The following is a 12,784-nucleotide window of genomic DNA, read 5'->3' as shown; positions in this document are numbered from 1 at the left end:
GGTACATCTAACTGAGGAGCTTTTTGTCTAGCTGGCTATGACCTCCTCCCTCCCTGCCCATCCCATCGTCCAGGCCACAGAATAGGGAGAAGCACAGACAAGGCCCTGAGATTGGGGTTTATTCAGCTCCACCCAGGACTAAACAAACACTTTGACATGTCTCAAGGGACCAAACCATACATTGTGGGCCATGCACTTTTCCCTTCCCCCAAGGATGCTGCTACCTCTGGGGCGGTGGGCAGCTGCTCCTATCACGGCGGGAGGTGGAAAGGGGCTCGCTGGGTGCTGGCTCCAGGGCACTCAGGGCTCCGCTCTGCCTGCCTCCTCCTCTTCCTCTGGATCTGGAGGCGCAGGGAGCAGGGAGATGTAGACCTCGTTGACCTCCGTGTCCAAATGTCGGCCACCCCGAGGTGCCTCCAGGTTAAGGATGCCATCGTGGGAGAGAGCTGCGCGGACCCGCCAGGGGTCCACGTCAGCAGGCAGGACATAGGTGCGGCAGAACTCTCGGGACACGAAGCCGTGGCGGTCCAGGCGCTGGGGGTGCCTGGCAGACACCTCCAGCAGGTTGTCCACAGTCCTTACAGTCACCTCATCTGGGGTGAAGTGGCTCACATCCAGAAATGCCTGAAATTTACCCTCACTGAGCCTGAGCTCCGAGGCCCCTGCCCTGCTGCCCTCCCCAGCTGCAGTGGCCCGGGGCCGCACATAGTAGCCGTGGTAGAGGGTGGGGGTCAGGATCTCTTCTGGCAGGAGGCCTGAGGGGCAGAGAAAGAAGGCAAGAGGCAGGATGAGGGAGAACGGGGTGGGAACAAGGGTGAAATGGGGAGATCAGGAGAGGAGGAGCAGGGAAAGCAGGAGAGGAGTCAAGAGAAGTAGGAAAATGAGGCCGGGGTGGGGGTGGGGGTGGGAATTAGCAACTGGAAGGAGGCAACTGGAAAGAGGGGACTGAGATGGGGAAGGAGACTTGGGGGTGGAGGAGGGCAAACCAAAAGGGGGCTGGGTGGACAGAAGGGGAACCAGAAGGCACAGCGAGGGTGTCAGGGACAGGCATGGGAGCCTTGCGGCACCGCGTCTGCCCCGAGGTCAGTAGGAAGGGGACCGAGCCCTGCTTGGCTGGGGACGGAGGGGGAGTTTGGGGTGGGAGATGGCTCGCCCCAGGAGTTCAGTTAAGCCTGCAGTGGGGTGGAGGCCAGTACCATTGGGAGGTCAGCCCAGAATTTCAGGAGGTGGGGGTGGGAAGCAAGGGGGGTGGCGTCTGTGCCATACCTTCTCCGAAGCGCTGCTCGCCCAGACGGCTGGGGTTGGCGAATTCGTACTCGGTGGTGGCCGGGTGGGCATGTGGCACCGAGCGGCCTGACATGGCTGCAGAGGCGTCGGCGGCCCTGGTCCGAGGTGCAGCGACCCCTCCAGCTGCCTGGAGAGCCGGGGCTCTGTCGGGGGTGGGGGCGGGGTCTACACCACCCAAAATAGTGCAGAGCCTGGGGCGGGGGAGGGGCGGGGAACCGGGGCCCTGAGCGCCAGTGACAAGTGTGCGACCAGCCCCGCCTGGACCCCCGTGCTCTCCCCCCCGCCTCACACCCTTCAGCTGTCACAGGCTGCCCGAAAGGACAGCTGGGGGTTCTGGCTGGGCAGCCAGCTGGGGATGGGGAGGCTGGTGTGGGAGGCCCTGGAGAGACCTCGCTGAAACCCTCAGTTTGTACATTTTCCACATTGCCTCCTCTCCTCCTCCTTCCCAGGCACCTTGCACCCTTCTTCATAAAGCTCTCCTGGTTTAAATGTTCTGTGTGCTATGGAAGGTGAGAGATGCAAGAAACTTTTCCACCTTTTCTTTGGGGTGGAGGGAAGGGTCCCCCTGCCCAGATCAATGTCAGAGTCCTTTCCTGAACCCGGGTAGACCCCGGGCACCACACAGATGCCTGGCACTGACTTGTTGGTGATTACTGCTCTCCTCTAGGGACCCACAAAGAGTTAATGTCCCTGGGGCCCAGCCTAGGAAGATTCCAGTTCCTGCCCAGGCCCAAGATAGTCGCTGGCCCAATTCCCCTGGCATGCTAGGCTGCAGAGGAGGAGGAGGGGCACAGCACCCTCCTGCTTAGGATTCCTGACTTCAACCCAACTCCAGAGAAGGGCGGGGGTGGGGGGGGGGTGGGGGCGCCATTGGGCGTGGACGGAAAGCTAGTGAAACAAGACCAGCACAAGTCACTGGCCAGCTCAGACGTGTTTGTATTTCTCTTTTCTTAGCTCAGTGAGTACTGGGTATGTGTCACACTGCCAAATCCCCGATCACAAGTGTCCATGAACGGGCGGTGAGCTGGGATAATAAAACTCCTGACATCACCATTCCAGAAGCTTCACAAGACTGCGTATATAAGGGGCTGGCTGTTGCTGCGGCTGAAGGAGCTGACCAGCCAGCTGACCCCCTCCACTCACCTAGCCACCATGGACATCGCCATCCACCACCCCTGGATCCGCCGGCCCTTCTTTCCTTTCCACTCCCCCAGCCGCCTCTTTGACCAGTTCTTCGGGGAGCACCTGTTGGAGTCTGAGCTCTTCCCAACTTCTACTTCCCTGAGCCCCTTCTACCTCCGGCCACCCTCATTCCTGCGGGCACCCAGCTGGATTGACACTGGGCTCTCAGAGGTAAGTTTCCCTCTGCCAGGACAGGAGAGTTCTTCCTGGAACCTCCTGGAAACCTATCCACCTGCTCTCCTTTTTCTCCTTGCCTACATCTGGCTACATCTAAGTGTTTTAGGCACTCGTGTGTCCACCAGGGAAGGAAGACTGGGTTACTGGTTCTTTCACCCAGTTGTCTGTTTGTATCGGATGCTCTTCTGTATCCTGCTTTATTACATTTTTTCCATGTGCTGTGAAAATCACCCTCTATCCCCTAACTTCTAAGTAGGATGCCCCTTTCTGGTTTGATTCATAAAGATCCAGGGAAAGATCTGCCTTCAGACTCCTTTGCTCACCTCTTCTAATCCCTCATACTCCTGATAAATTTTATTACTTCAAGTTTCAGATCAGGAAAACAGTCCTGCCTCATGCTGAGTTTTTCACCTCCACTGCATGGAGCTGGAGACAGCAACCACTATTTTCTTCCTTTCAATTCCTTTGTCTATGATTTCCCAGGTTTCTCAGGGCTGTGACAGGGCACTGACCTGGGCCCATACCTAAGGAGAAAAGAATATAGGCCAATTCTTGGGGCCCCTCCTCACTTGTCCTAAGAAGGTGGGAGAATGGGGTGAACAGATAAGATTAACAGAGCTGTCACAGATAATACACTGGTTTAAAAATATTCAAGTATGAGTAAACAGGAGCTGAGTGAGCAAGGGCTTTGGAAGGACAATCAGGGCTAGGAGAACATTCCAGATTGAGTGGGTGGGAAACTTGGCAGAGGTCTGAGCAAGAAGAAGGGGCCTTTGTCTCATGGACAAATGACAAGGCCGGGCATCAGGGTCAGAGAGGCAGCAGAAACCTTGCCCAGACCCATCCTTTTGATTGGCCTGGGTGGCCTGTCTTCTTTCCTGTCCCTGTAAATAAAGTTAGGATCTGATGCCCATGTGCTATGCCTTGGGTACCACTGTGGTGACTCCCCTGAACCAGAGAGCCATGTTTATTCAAAATGGGATTTTTTTCGTCAAAAAAAAAAAAAAAAAAAAAAAAAAAAAAGGAGGATAAAGTCTGCAGAATGATGAGACTGTACTAGTGTAATCCACATTCCTACCATCTTTTCTCCCCCTTGCCATTTCTAGATGCGTCTGGAGAAGGATAGATTCTCTGTCAACCTGGATGTGAAGCACTTCTCTCCAGAGGAACTGAAGGTCAAGGTGTTGGGAGACGTGATTGAGGTGCACGGCAAACATGAAGAGCGCCAGGTGCGTAGCTTGCTTTCTCTTCTCATTCATTCAGTGAAAACTATATGCCAGACACTGCCATCAGCCTCTGAGTCTGGCAACCTCCAGTCTTAAGCCAGAAAGGTCTGGGACAGGGACAGACCTGCTGTTGTTGTTTGGGCCAGAGAAGTGATCTTTGTTGTTCATTCTGATTTGATTGCCTTAGGTGGGATAGATGGGATGTTTACTTCCCATTTAAACCCGTAGTTTTTGGCCACCTTAGAATCACTAGGGGAATGAAAAAGTTCCAGTGCTTAGGCATATTACAGACCAAAATTTTTAGGGGTGGGCACCAGGCATCAACATTTTTTAAAGGGGCAAGGTGGGGGGAAGCTCCCTAGGTAATTCTAATGTACATTCAAAGTTGAGGACCACTGATTTAGGAATAGCATTTGTTGGACATGTGATTGCTTTACGTCACTATATGAATTGCAGGTACCCTGAAGACCCTTGACTTTGGGATGTTGTTTTCATATGCTCCTGAATCCTCTCATCTTTAGCCCATCTAAATGCTCAACAACTTGCTTTGCCTAAGTTTCAGAGCTACACTCAGCAGCTAAAATCCTGCAGCCCATGTGGAAATCACTTAATTGTCTGCCTACATGCTGGTATAAAGATTAGAATCAGCTAGTGTTTAGCAGAATCCTAGAATATGGAACAGATTCTCATTAATTTCTGGGAGGGTTTTTAAATGTGGCAGCTGCTGACCAATTGTTGATAACTCCGATACTTGTGCATCAGACAGTAAGGTTCGAGGTCCTCAGGCTGTTTCAGTTTTGCTTATGGGATTTAACTTTGGGTCATAGTCTCCCTGGATGAAGTTTTGTTGCTCTTGTTGTTGTTTTTAGCAGCAGTCCTATTGGTCTGGAACATTCTGGGACATTCCTGAAGAGTCAGGACAATTTTGGGGCTTCCTTAGGGACTCAGATCTTCAATGATGGACGATATTCTAGATCCTGTAGGCCCAACAAACATTGATCTAAACCTTTGGGAAATACCCATAAAAATATCCATGCCTCAATTTGGAGAGCCTTCAAGGTTTTGCTCTTTGACTTCTCAGACTCTCCTTGGGAGGAGTGACCACCTAGGCAACTTTATCTCAGCCCCAACCAGAACAGCTGTTAAGTTTTCCTTTCTTGTTGCAAACGCGTATGGTCACACCTAAGGGAAGAAGGATGTCTGAGTTCTCAGCAAGTGGTGCTACCTCCTGTTCTTACCTCTCTTTTTCCTCATTTCCTCATTTCCTCTCTTGGATTAGGATGAACATGGTTTTATCTCCCGGGAGTTCCACAGGAAATACCGGATCCCAGCTGATGTGGACCCTCTCGCCATTACTTCATCCCTGTCATCTGATGGGGTCCTCACTGTGAATGGACCAAGGAAGCAGGCCTCTGGCCCTGAGCGTACCATTCCCATCACCCGTGAAGAGAAGCCTGCTGTTACCGCAGCCCCCAAGAAGTAGATGCCCTTTCTCTGACTGCATTTTTTAAAACAAGAAAATGTCCCCACCAATGAATGAAAATCTTGTGATTAGTGCTGAAGCTTATTAATGCTAAGGGCAGGCCCAAATTATTAAGCTAATAAAATACTATTCAGCAACAGATAACTGTTTTGTGTTTGAATATTCTGTGTTTTAAAAAATTAATGTGGAAATACAGCAGATCCATTTAGTCACCGCATTATGATTTAGGGGCTTCTGGGGATATTATAGTCAGAATGGCTGTCTCCATTACTTACTAAGAGTGTAAATTTCACAAGTCACTTAACCTTTCTAGCCCTTAGGTATTACATTTGTAACATGTGGCACTGATTTGTAGACTGTTGTGAGGAGTAAATTAAGGAGAAAACAGGTAAAACCCTTGGCAGAGTTCAAGGAATATCAGTTCCTCTGTCTCCTTCCTTGAATTCAGCCCTCATTTCCAACAATAAATCTGAACAAACTCTGGATAACAAGGCATGAAAGGCCTTAGTGAGTCTGCAATTCATCATGTTGCCAGGCAGGAGGTAGTGCCCCCAATAGTGACATTTTCCTGCTGCCTTCAGCTGATTCACCAGAGCAATAACCAGGACTTACTTGGGCGACTATCACCAAACAAGCTTTTCAGTCGTAATCCCTAAATTATTTAGCAATAAATTTTCCTTTGAGAACCAATTCAATGACCGCCACCCACCATAAAAAATTAAGTTTTAGAATTACAATTAATCATTGATCAGTAAGTCATTCCATTATTTAGCTTAAACAAAGACAGTTTACTCTACAAAAACACCCCCATTCCACTTGTGGTTCCAGACAAAACTTCTGACTCAATTAATGAAAAATAGCCCTGGTGTGGGTTATCTGGGATAAATGTTTGCAGACACTCCCATTTTACTGTAGCAGCATCTACCTAATTTCTGACCTCCCACAATGACTGACCATGAGGTGAAGTGAGATTCCTGCCTCCACAACGCCTACAGATTGGAGGTTGGCCACACTTTTAAAATATTCTACACAAAACAGTTGCCAACATTTTTCATGATGCAGGGGTGTGGAGCTAGGACGATATAAATTGCACATCTATACAGGTTCAAAATGTTCCCTCCTGAAAAACAACTTCCTAATAATCAGAAATGCCATGGTCTAGCCAGCTAATTTCTGTGGCTGTGTTGCAGATATTCTTGGGGGTCTGACCAACCTATATACCACCTTCAGCCTTGCCAACAGCTCCCCAGTTGGTTTAGGTATCCACCATATACTTCCTCGCCATGTGCTTCAGGAAAGTGAACCCAAGCTCCAGCTTGGTTCCAGCTGGTTCCAGCCACAAGTGATCTTATCTTTTTCCTTTTTGAGAGACAGTATGAGTGGGGGACTGGCAGAGGAAGGGAGGGAGAGAATCTTAAGCAGGCTCCAAACCAGTGTGAAGCCCCAAGCTCATGATGTGGGGTCATGACCTGGGCCCAAATCACGAGTTGGACGCTTAACCATCTGAGCCACCGAGGTGCCCCAGGTGGTCTATCTTGATTAGCCCAAACCAATCATGGAGATTCCCTTCCCTCTGTCAAGATTAGTCTTGAAAAGGCCATGACCCAATTATGGCTAATGAGACAGGAGGGCAGTTTGCTGGAGGTGCTTCTGGAAGAGGTTTTGAGTTTTTAAAAAGACTCACCAAAAGAGAGAAAGGGAGAAAGGTGGGAAGGAAAGATTTTTTTTTCTTCTTCTTTCGGGTATTGGAGCATGATGATGTGGCACTCAGATTGCTATAAGCATCTTGAAACCATGAGGGACCATCCATGATATGCTGAGGATGGCTGAGCAAGAAGGTGGCAGGACTCCAGGTTCTTGATGGGTCACTGAATTGCTAAATTGGCCAGCTCTAGACCTTCCTTACTTCAGAATGTCTTATGCCTTATTTTTGTTTAATTTATTTTGACAATGCTTTTATGTTACTGGTACGCAAAAAAATCTTAACTGATAGAGGCTGAATTAAATAGTGTAAAAATCTGAGAATGTCCTGGAAACCATGTGTCAACTTTAATCATTTTAGTGGATTACCAGATTTCTCAAGCAAACATAATCTTAATGACTTGGTGTTAAATAAATCATATTTTGAATACTAGATCTTGATATTTATGTTTTTGACAAATTTGTTCAAAATGTGTAGGGTCACTTTTTTGGTGCAATTTAACTGGACTCAAGTGAGACTAGTTCTTTATTGTTCTTCTTTTCCAGATCGCCTCTTCTGCTATGGCTGTTCATTGTCATTAGTGTAGGACTTTTCTAGTCCAGTATATTTAAGGATTTTTCCCTCAGTTTTACAAGCTAGCTCATCCACAATTCTGTTTCATTCATATTTGAATTATGCTACAAGTCTGTTGAGGCAATTCTAACTAGCATTTATTTATTTATTTAGTATTAACTAATATTTATTGAGCACTTACTATGTGGTTGGCACTGTACTAAGTGCTTTACCTTTATTTATTTATTTATTAAAATTTTTTAATGTTTACTTATTTTTGAGAGAGAGAGAGAGACAGACAGACAGAGCATGAGTGGGGGAGGAGCAGAGAGAGAGGGAGACACAGAATCCAAAGCAGGCTCCAGGCTCCAAGCTGTCAGCACAGAGCCTGACATGGGGCTTGAACCCATGTATGGTGAGATCATGACCTGAGCCAAAGTCCAACATTCAACTGACTGAGCCACCCAGGCACCCCTACCTTTTTTTAAACTATCATTTTTTATAGAATAATTCTAGGAAATAATGTATAATAAATGCATGTAACTTCAGTAAGATATAACACTTAGAAGACCAGATGGATGTTTTTGACTACTGGTTTAGAGGTAATACATATTTTCTTGTTTAGAAAAATTCTATTTCATACTTCATGTTTTATTTTGAATATTTCACTGGGTCTGATCTTTGTTCTGGAAATTGACAATGCTTAATCATTCAACAAATATTTGAGTGCCCACTATACGCTAAGTACAAAAATAAGACATGTCTGCTCTAAAGGAATTAAGAATTGAGTAGGACAGCAGGCAAATAAAAGGGCAATTCTAAGACATCTTTTCAAGATTCTATGATGTCTCTTTAAAATGTCTGCTATGGGGTCCTTTAAAAGGAATATATTTCCTGGACACGCAAGGAATATTGGAGATGGTTACCCATGATCAAAATTTCTTAACAGCTTTATTGAGATATTGTTCTACACTATTAACCCATTCAAAGTGTACACTTTAATAGTTTTTCATATATTCACACAGTTGGGCATCCATCACTACAACCAGTTTTAGGTCATTTCATTAGCCAAGAGGATACCTTACCCCCATTAGCCGTCATCCTCCGATGCCCACCCCTTAGCCTTAGGCAACAACTAATCTACTTGTTGTCTCTATAGATTGGTCTATTTAGGACATTTCATGTAAGTGGAATCATACAATATGTATTCCATTGTGAGTAGCTTCTTTCCCTTAGTGTAATGTTTTCAAGTTTCTCCCATGTTGTTACATGTATCAGTACTTCACTCCTTTTTAATGCCAAATAATATTTCATTGCACGGATATCATCGTTTACTTACCCATTCATCAGCTGGTGGACATTTGGGATACTTCCACTTTTTGACGATTATCGATGCTGCTGCTATGGACACTACTGTTTTTTTGTGTGCATATATGTTTTCATTTCTTTTGAGTATATACCTAGGAGTGGCATTGCTGGATAATATGATAACTCTATGTTTAAACTTTTTTAAAAGTTTATTTGTTTTCGTGGGGGGAAAGTCTCATGTGCATGTGTGCTTGAGCAGGGGAGGGGCAGAGAGAAAGAGAGAGAGAGAGAGAGAATCTTTTTTTTTTTTTTCATTATTTATTTATTTATTTATTTATTTAAATATATGAAATTTATTGTCAAATTGGTTTCCATACAACACCCAGTGCTCATCCCAAAAGGTGCCCTCCTCAATACCCATCACCCACCCTCCCCTCCCTCCCACCCCCCATCAACCCTCAGTTTGTTCTCAGTTTTTAACAGTCTCTTATGCTTTGGCTCGAGAGAGAGAGAATCTTAAGCAGGCTCCATGCTGTAAGCACAAAGTCTGACTCTGGGCCTGACTCAGGGCTCTCATGATGGAGATCATGACCTCAGCCAAAACCTAGAGTCAGCCACTTAACTGACTGAGCCACCCATGAGCCCCAAACCTTTTTTTTTTTTTTTTAAACCATTAGATCCACACTTCCTATGGTACATTACTACAATTCACTACAGGGTACATGTTTATTCATTTTTTATTTTTTAAAAGTAGTCTCTACACCCAACGTGGGGCTCAAATTCATGACCCTGAGAACAAGAGTCGATTGCTCCACCAACGTGAGCCAGCCAGGTGCCCCAATATTTAACCTTTTGAGGTACCACCTGGCTGTTTTCTAAAGCAGCCGCACTATTTCACATTCCCACCAGCAGTATATGAGGGTTCTAATGTCTCCATATTCTTACCGACACTTACTATCATCTGTCTTTTTGGTTACAGCCTTCCAAGTGGGTGTCTAACTGCATTCTTAGCTGTTTATGACTTAGCAAGTTGATAGTATCATTGGTTTATACGACTTAGCAAGGTGAAAAGGAAAGGGAATACATCTAGGAAGAGTGAAGAGTCTGAAGTGCCCATGTATTTAGGTTTGGTTAGGGCATCAGATGTATGAGGCGGGGGCCTGTGTGAGAGACAAGGCAAGGGAGTTAGAAAAGGATTCTGCTAAGGACTTTGGAATTTATTTTGAGGGAAATAGAAGCCAACAAAGGGCTTTAATCAAGCGAGTGTCGTGATCAACTTTGTCTTTTTAGAGTCACTCTGGGAACACTATAGAGATTGATATGTGGGGACTGAAATAGAAATTAGAGCTATCAACCAAAAGGGTCTCACAGCAGAATGGATGAGAAATAAGGGAAAACTGGAGCATGGAAAAGGCAACAGAGAGGTAAAAAAGGGGGACATAATCAAACCATAACATGGAGGTAGAGTTTACAAGGGTCTCTATGTTTGAATGGGTTAAGAAAGGAGGAACCAAAATACTCCTTGGTTTCTGGTTTTGACAACTGGATAAACTTATTATATAGTATATAATATTAAAACTAAGAAAGAGTGGTTAAGATACATAAAAGAGGGCTATTGAATTCACCCAGATATGGAATACATTAGGAGGGAAAAAATTTGAGACAGAAGATTATGAGTCCAGTTGTAGGTATGGTGAGTTTGTGGGCCTTTGGGAATTTGAATGGAGATATTCAGTAAGTAGTTGGGTATGTACATTCAGAGCTCTGGAGACACATCTGGTATAGAAGCAGAGATTTGGAATATGGAAGCACATAGGTGAGAGCTGAAGGTCTGGGTGTTGATAGTATCATCTAGAGTTAGCCAAAAAGAGTTGTGGGGAAGGTCAACAACAGAATCATTGGAAAGACAAGTGCAAGGGATAGGCAGAGAAAGATGAACTTATAAAAGAGACAAAGAGGTGTCTCAGAAAGATAGGAGAAAAAGCATTTAGCACGATATCATAGACACCAAGGGAAGAAAGGAGTAGTCAGGCGGATTGTCAAATACAGAACATAAAAGTCAAGTAACATATGAGCTGAAGCATCCATTAGATTTAGCAAAACTTTTCACTGCTACACAGTTTCAGGAAAGTGGTAGGTCAAAGAGTAAACGAGAGACATACTTCCTGACAAGATGGAACAGTAAGTTCATAGTGATGCAATCTCTTTGTTACTAAGAGTGCAATCTCTTTGTTACATAGTGATCGTAGTTGTTTGTTTGTTTTTTTTTTTAAGCAGAAAAAGTAAATAACAATATGGACAAAATAAATATGAAATTATTTAAATAAAAAAAATAAAATATGAATGGGCATATTGGCAGATATTTGCAAATGATATAATCATCTGCTAAAACAACCCCGACAGAATCAATAGACAAACTATTAGAACCAATAAGAAAGTTCCGCAAGTTTATAGATTACAATCTTAATTTATAGAATATTGTTCTGGTGATCTATTCATGCATATCAAACTATCCCAAAACTTAGTAGCTTAACAATCATTTTATTAGACCTTACTATTTATAGCACGGGGCTCAGCTACGCAATTCTTGAGCTCCTCATGACCTTGACTGGCGTCAGTTGGTGGTACTTAGGCTTTAAGATGGCTTAACCCTCTTTCCTGATGCTTTGGTAAAGATGGTTAGAAGGCTGGACTCAGCTGAGCCCCTCTCCCTGTCTTTGTAGTCTCAAGGCCTCTCTATAGGGTGTTTCCATCAGGTGACTGGACTTCAGGGCTCCAGGAAGGAGTATTCCACAAGACAGGAAGTGCAAGCTTCTTTTTTTTAATTTTTTTTTTCAACGTTTATTTATTTATTTTTTGGGACAGAGAGAGACAGAGCATGAACGGGGGAGGGTCAGAGAGAGAGAGGGAGACACAGAATCGGAAACAGGCTCCAGGCTCTGAGCCATCATGAGCCATCAACCCAGAGCCTGACGCGGGGCTCGAACTCACGGACCATGAGATCGTGACCTGGCTGAAGTCGGACGCTTAACCGACTGCGCCACCCAGGCGCCCCAGGAAGTGCAAGCTTCTTAAGGCCTGGGCCTAGAAACCTGCATGGTATGACTTTTGCCATATTTTTTGGGGTCAAAGCAGTTGCAGAGTCTGTCTACATTTAAAAAGAAGGGGCATAGACTTCCACCTTTTAATGAGAGGAGTGTCAAAGAATTTGTGCCCATCTTTAATCCTCCACAGAAGCTGACAGAAAGGGAAATGTATTTAATCTCTAAAATTCATAAGAGATTAGTGGCATTAGTAGCAGGAATATACAAAGGACCTCTGCAAACCAAGAAAAGGACAGCTGCTCCAAAAAAAAAAAAAAAAAAAAAAAAAAGTGGACAAAGACTGTACAAAGGAAATGTACAGAAGTGGGAACTAATAAGCAATACAAAGAAATGCTGAAAATCATTGGCAGTCAGTGCAATGCCAGTCAAAGCAACAATAAGCTATCATTTTACAATAGGCTTTCTCAATATTGCATTGGTGATATTTGGGGCCAGATAATCCTTTGTCGTGGGAACTCCTCTGTGCCTTGTAGGGTGTTTAGTAGCACCCCTGGCATTTGCTCAGTGGATGTAGTAGACATATCAGCTTTGTCACAATCAAAAATGTCTCCAGACATTGCCAACTGTCTCCCGAAGGATAAAATTGTTCCCGGTTGAGAACCACTACTTTACACGCCTGTCAGCTTCGCAAAAAATAGAAAGTTGGTTAATGCTAAGTATTGGCAGAGATAAGGCAACATAGAACCTCGGGCACTGCTTGTGGATGGGTGGGCAGCACAGTCACTCTTGAGGACAACAGTCAATTTAGATATACCATGACTTC

The 12,784-nt window shown here is 45.1% G+C and overlaps 2 protein-coding genes across 2 annotated transcripts; one reads left to right on the top strand and one right to left on the bottom strand.

Moving 5' to 3' along the window:
- Positions 1-102: 102 nt before the first annotated feature.
- On the bottom strand, positions 103-1,521 carry HSPB2 (heat shock protein family B (small) member 2). The gene is made up of 2 exons (XM_045482807.1): positions 1,267-1,521; positions 103-755 (listed from the first exon to the last, which is right to left on the bottom strand). The coding sequence occupies exons 1-2, from the start codon at positions 1,358-1,360 to the stop codon at positions 301-303; spliced, it is 549 nt and encodes a 182-aa protein (XP_045338763.1). The 5' UTR covers positions 1,361-1,521; the 3' UTR covers positions 103-300.
- A 669-nt stretch (positions 1,522-2,190) lies between these two features.
- CRYAB (crystallin alpha B) lies at positions 2,191-5,496 on the top strand. The gene is made up of 3 exons (XM_045482808.1): positions 2,191-2,640; positions 3,753-3,875; positions 5,152-5,496. The coding sequence occupies exons 1-3, from the start codon at positions 2,440-2,442 to the stop codon at positions 5,353-5,355; spliced, it is 528 nt and encodes a 175-aa protein (XP_045338764.1). The 5' UTR covers positions 2,191-2,439; the 3' UTR covers positions 5,356-5,496.
- The last annotated feature ends 7,288 nt before the right edge of the window (positions 5,497-12,784 follow it).

The sequence above is a fragment of the Leopardus geoffroyi genome, chromosome D1 (assembly GCF_018350155.1).
Source record: "Leopardus geoffroyi isolate Oge1 chromosome D1, O.geoffroyi_Oge1_pat1.0, whole genome shotgun sequence".
NCBI lineage: Eukaryota > Metazoa > Chordata > Mammalia > Carnivora > Felidae > Leopardus > Leopardus geoffroyi.
This window is presented reverse-complemented; position numbering and strand designations above follow the sequence as displayed.

Excerpts from the sequence above, each read along its gene's own strand:
- HSPB2 (XM_045482807.1), bottom strand. The coding sequence starts at position 1,360 with ATGTCAGGCCGCTCGGTGCCACATGCCCACCCGGCCACCACCGAGTAC. Across the intron at positions 756-1,266 it reads CGAGCAGCGCTTCGGAGAAG|GCCTCCTGCCAGAAGAGATC; the intron begins GTATGGCACAGA and ends TCTGCCCCTCAG.
- CRYAB (XM_045482808.1), top strand. The coding sequence starts at position 2,440 with ATGGACATCGCCATCCACCACCCCTGGATCCGCCGGCCCTTCTTTCCT. Across the intron at positions 2,641-3,752 it reads TTGACACTGGGCTCTCAGAG|ATGCGTCTGGAGAAGGATAG; the intron begins GTAAGTTTCCCT and ends TGCCATTTCTAG. Across the intron at positions 3,876-5,151 it reads GCAAACATGAAGAGCGCCAG|GATGAACATGGTTTTATCTC; the intron begins GTGCGTAGCTTG and ends CTCTTGGATTAG.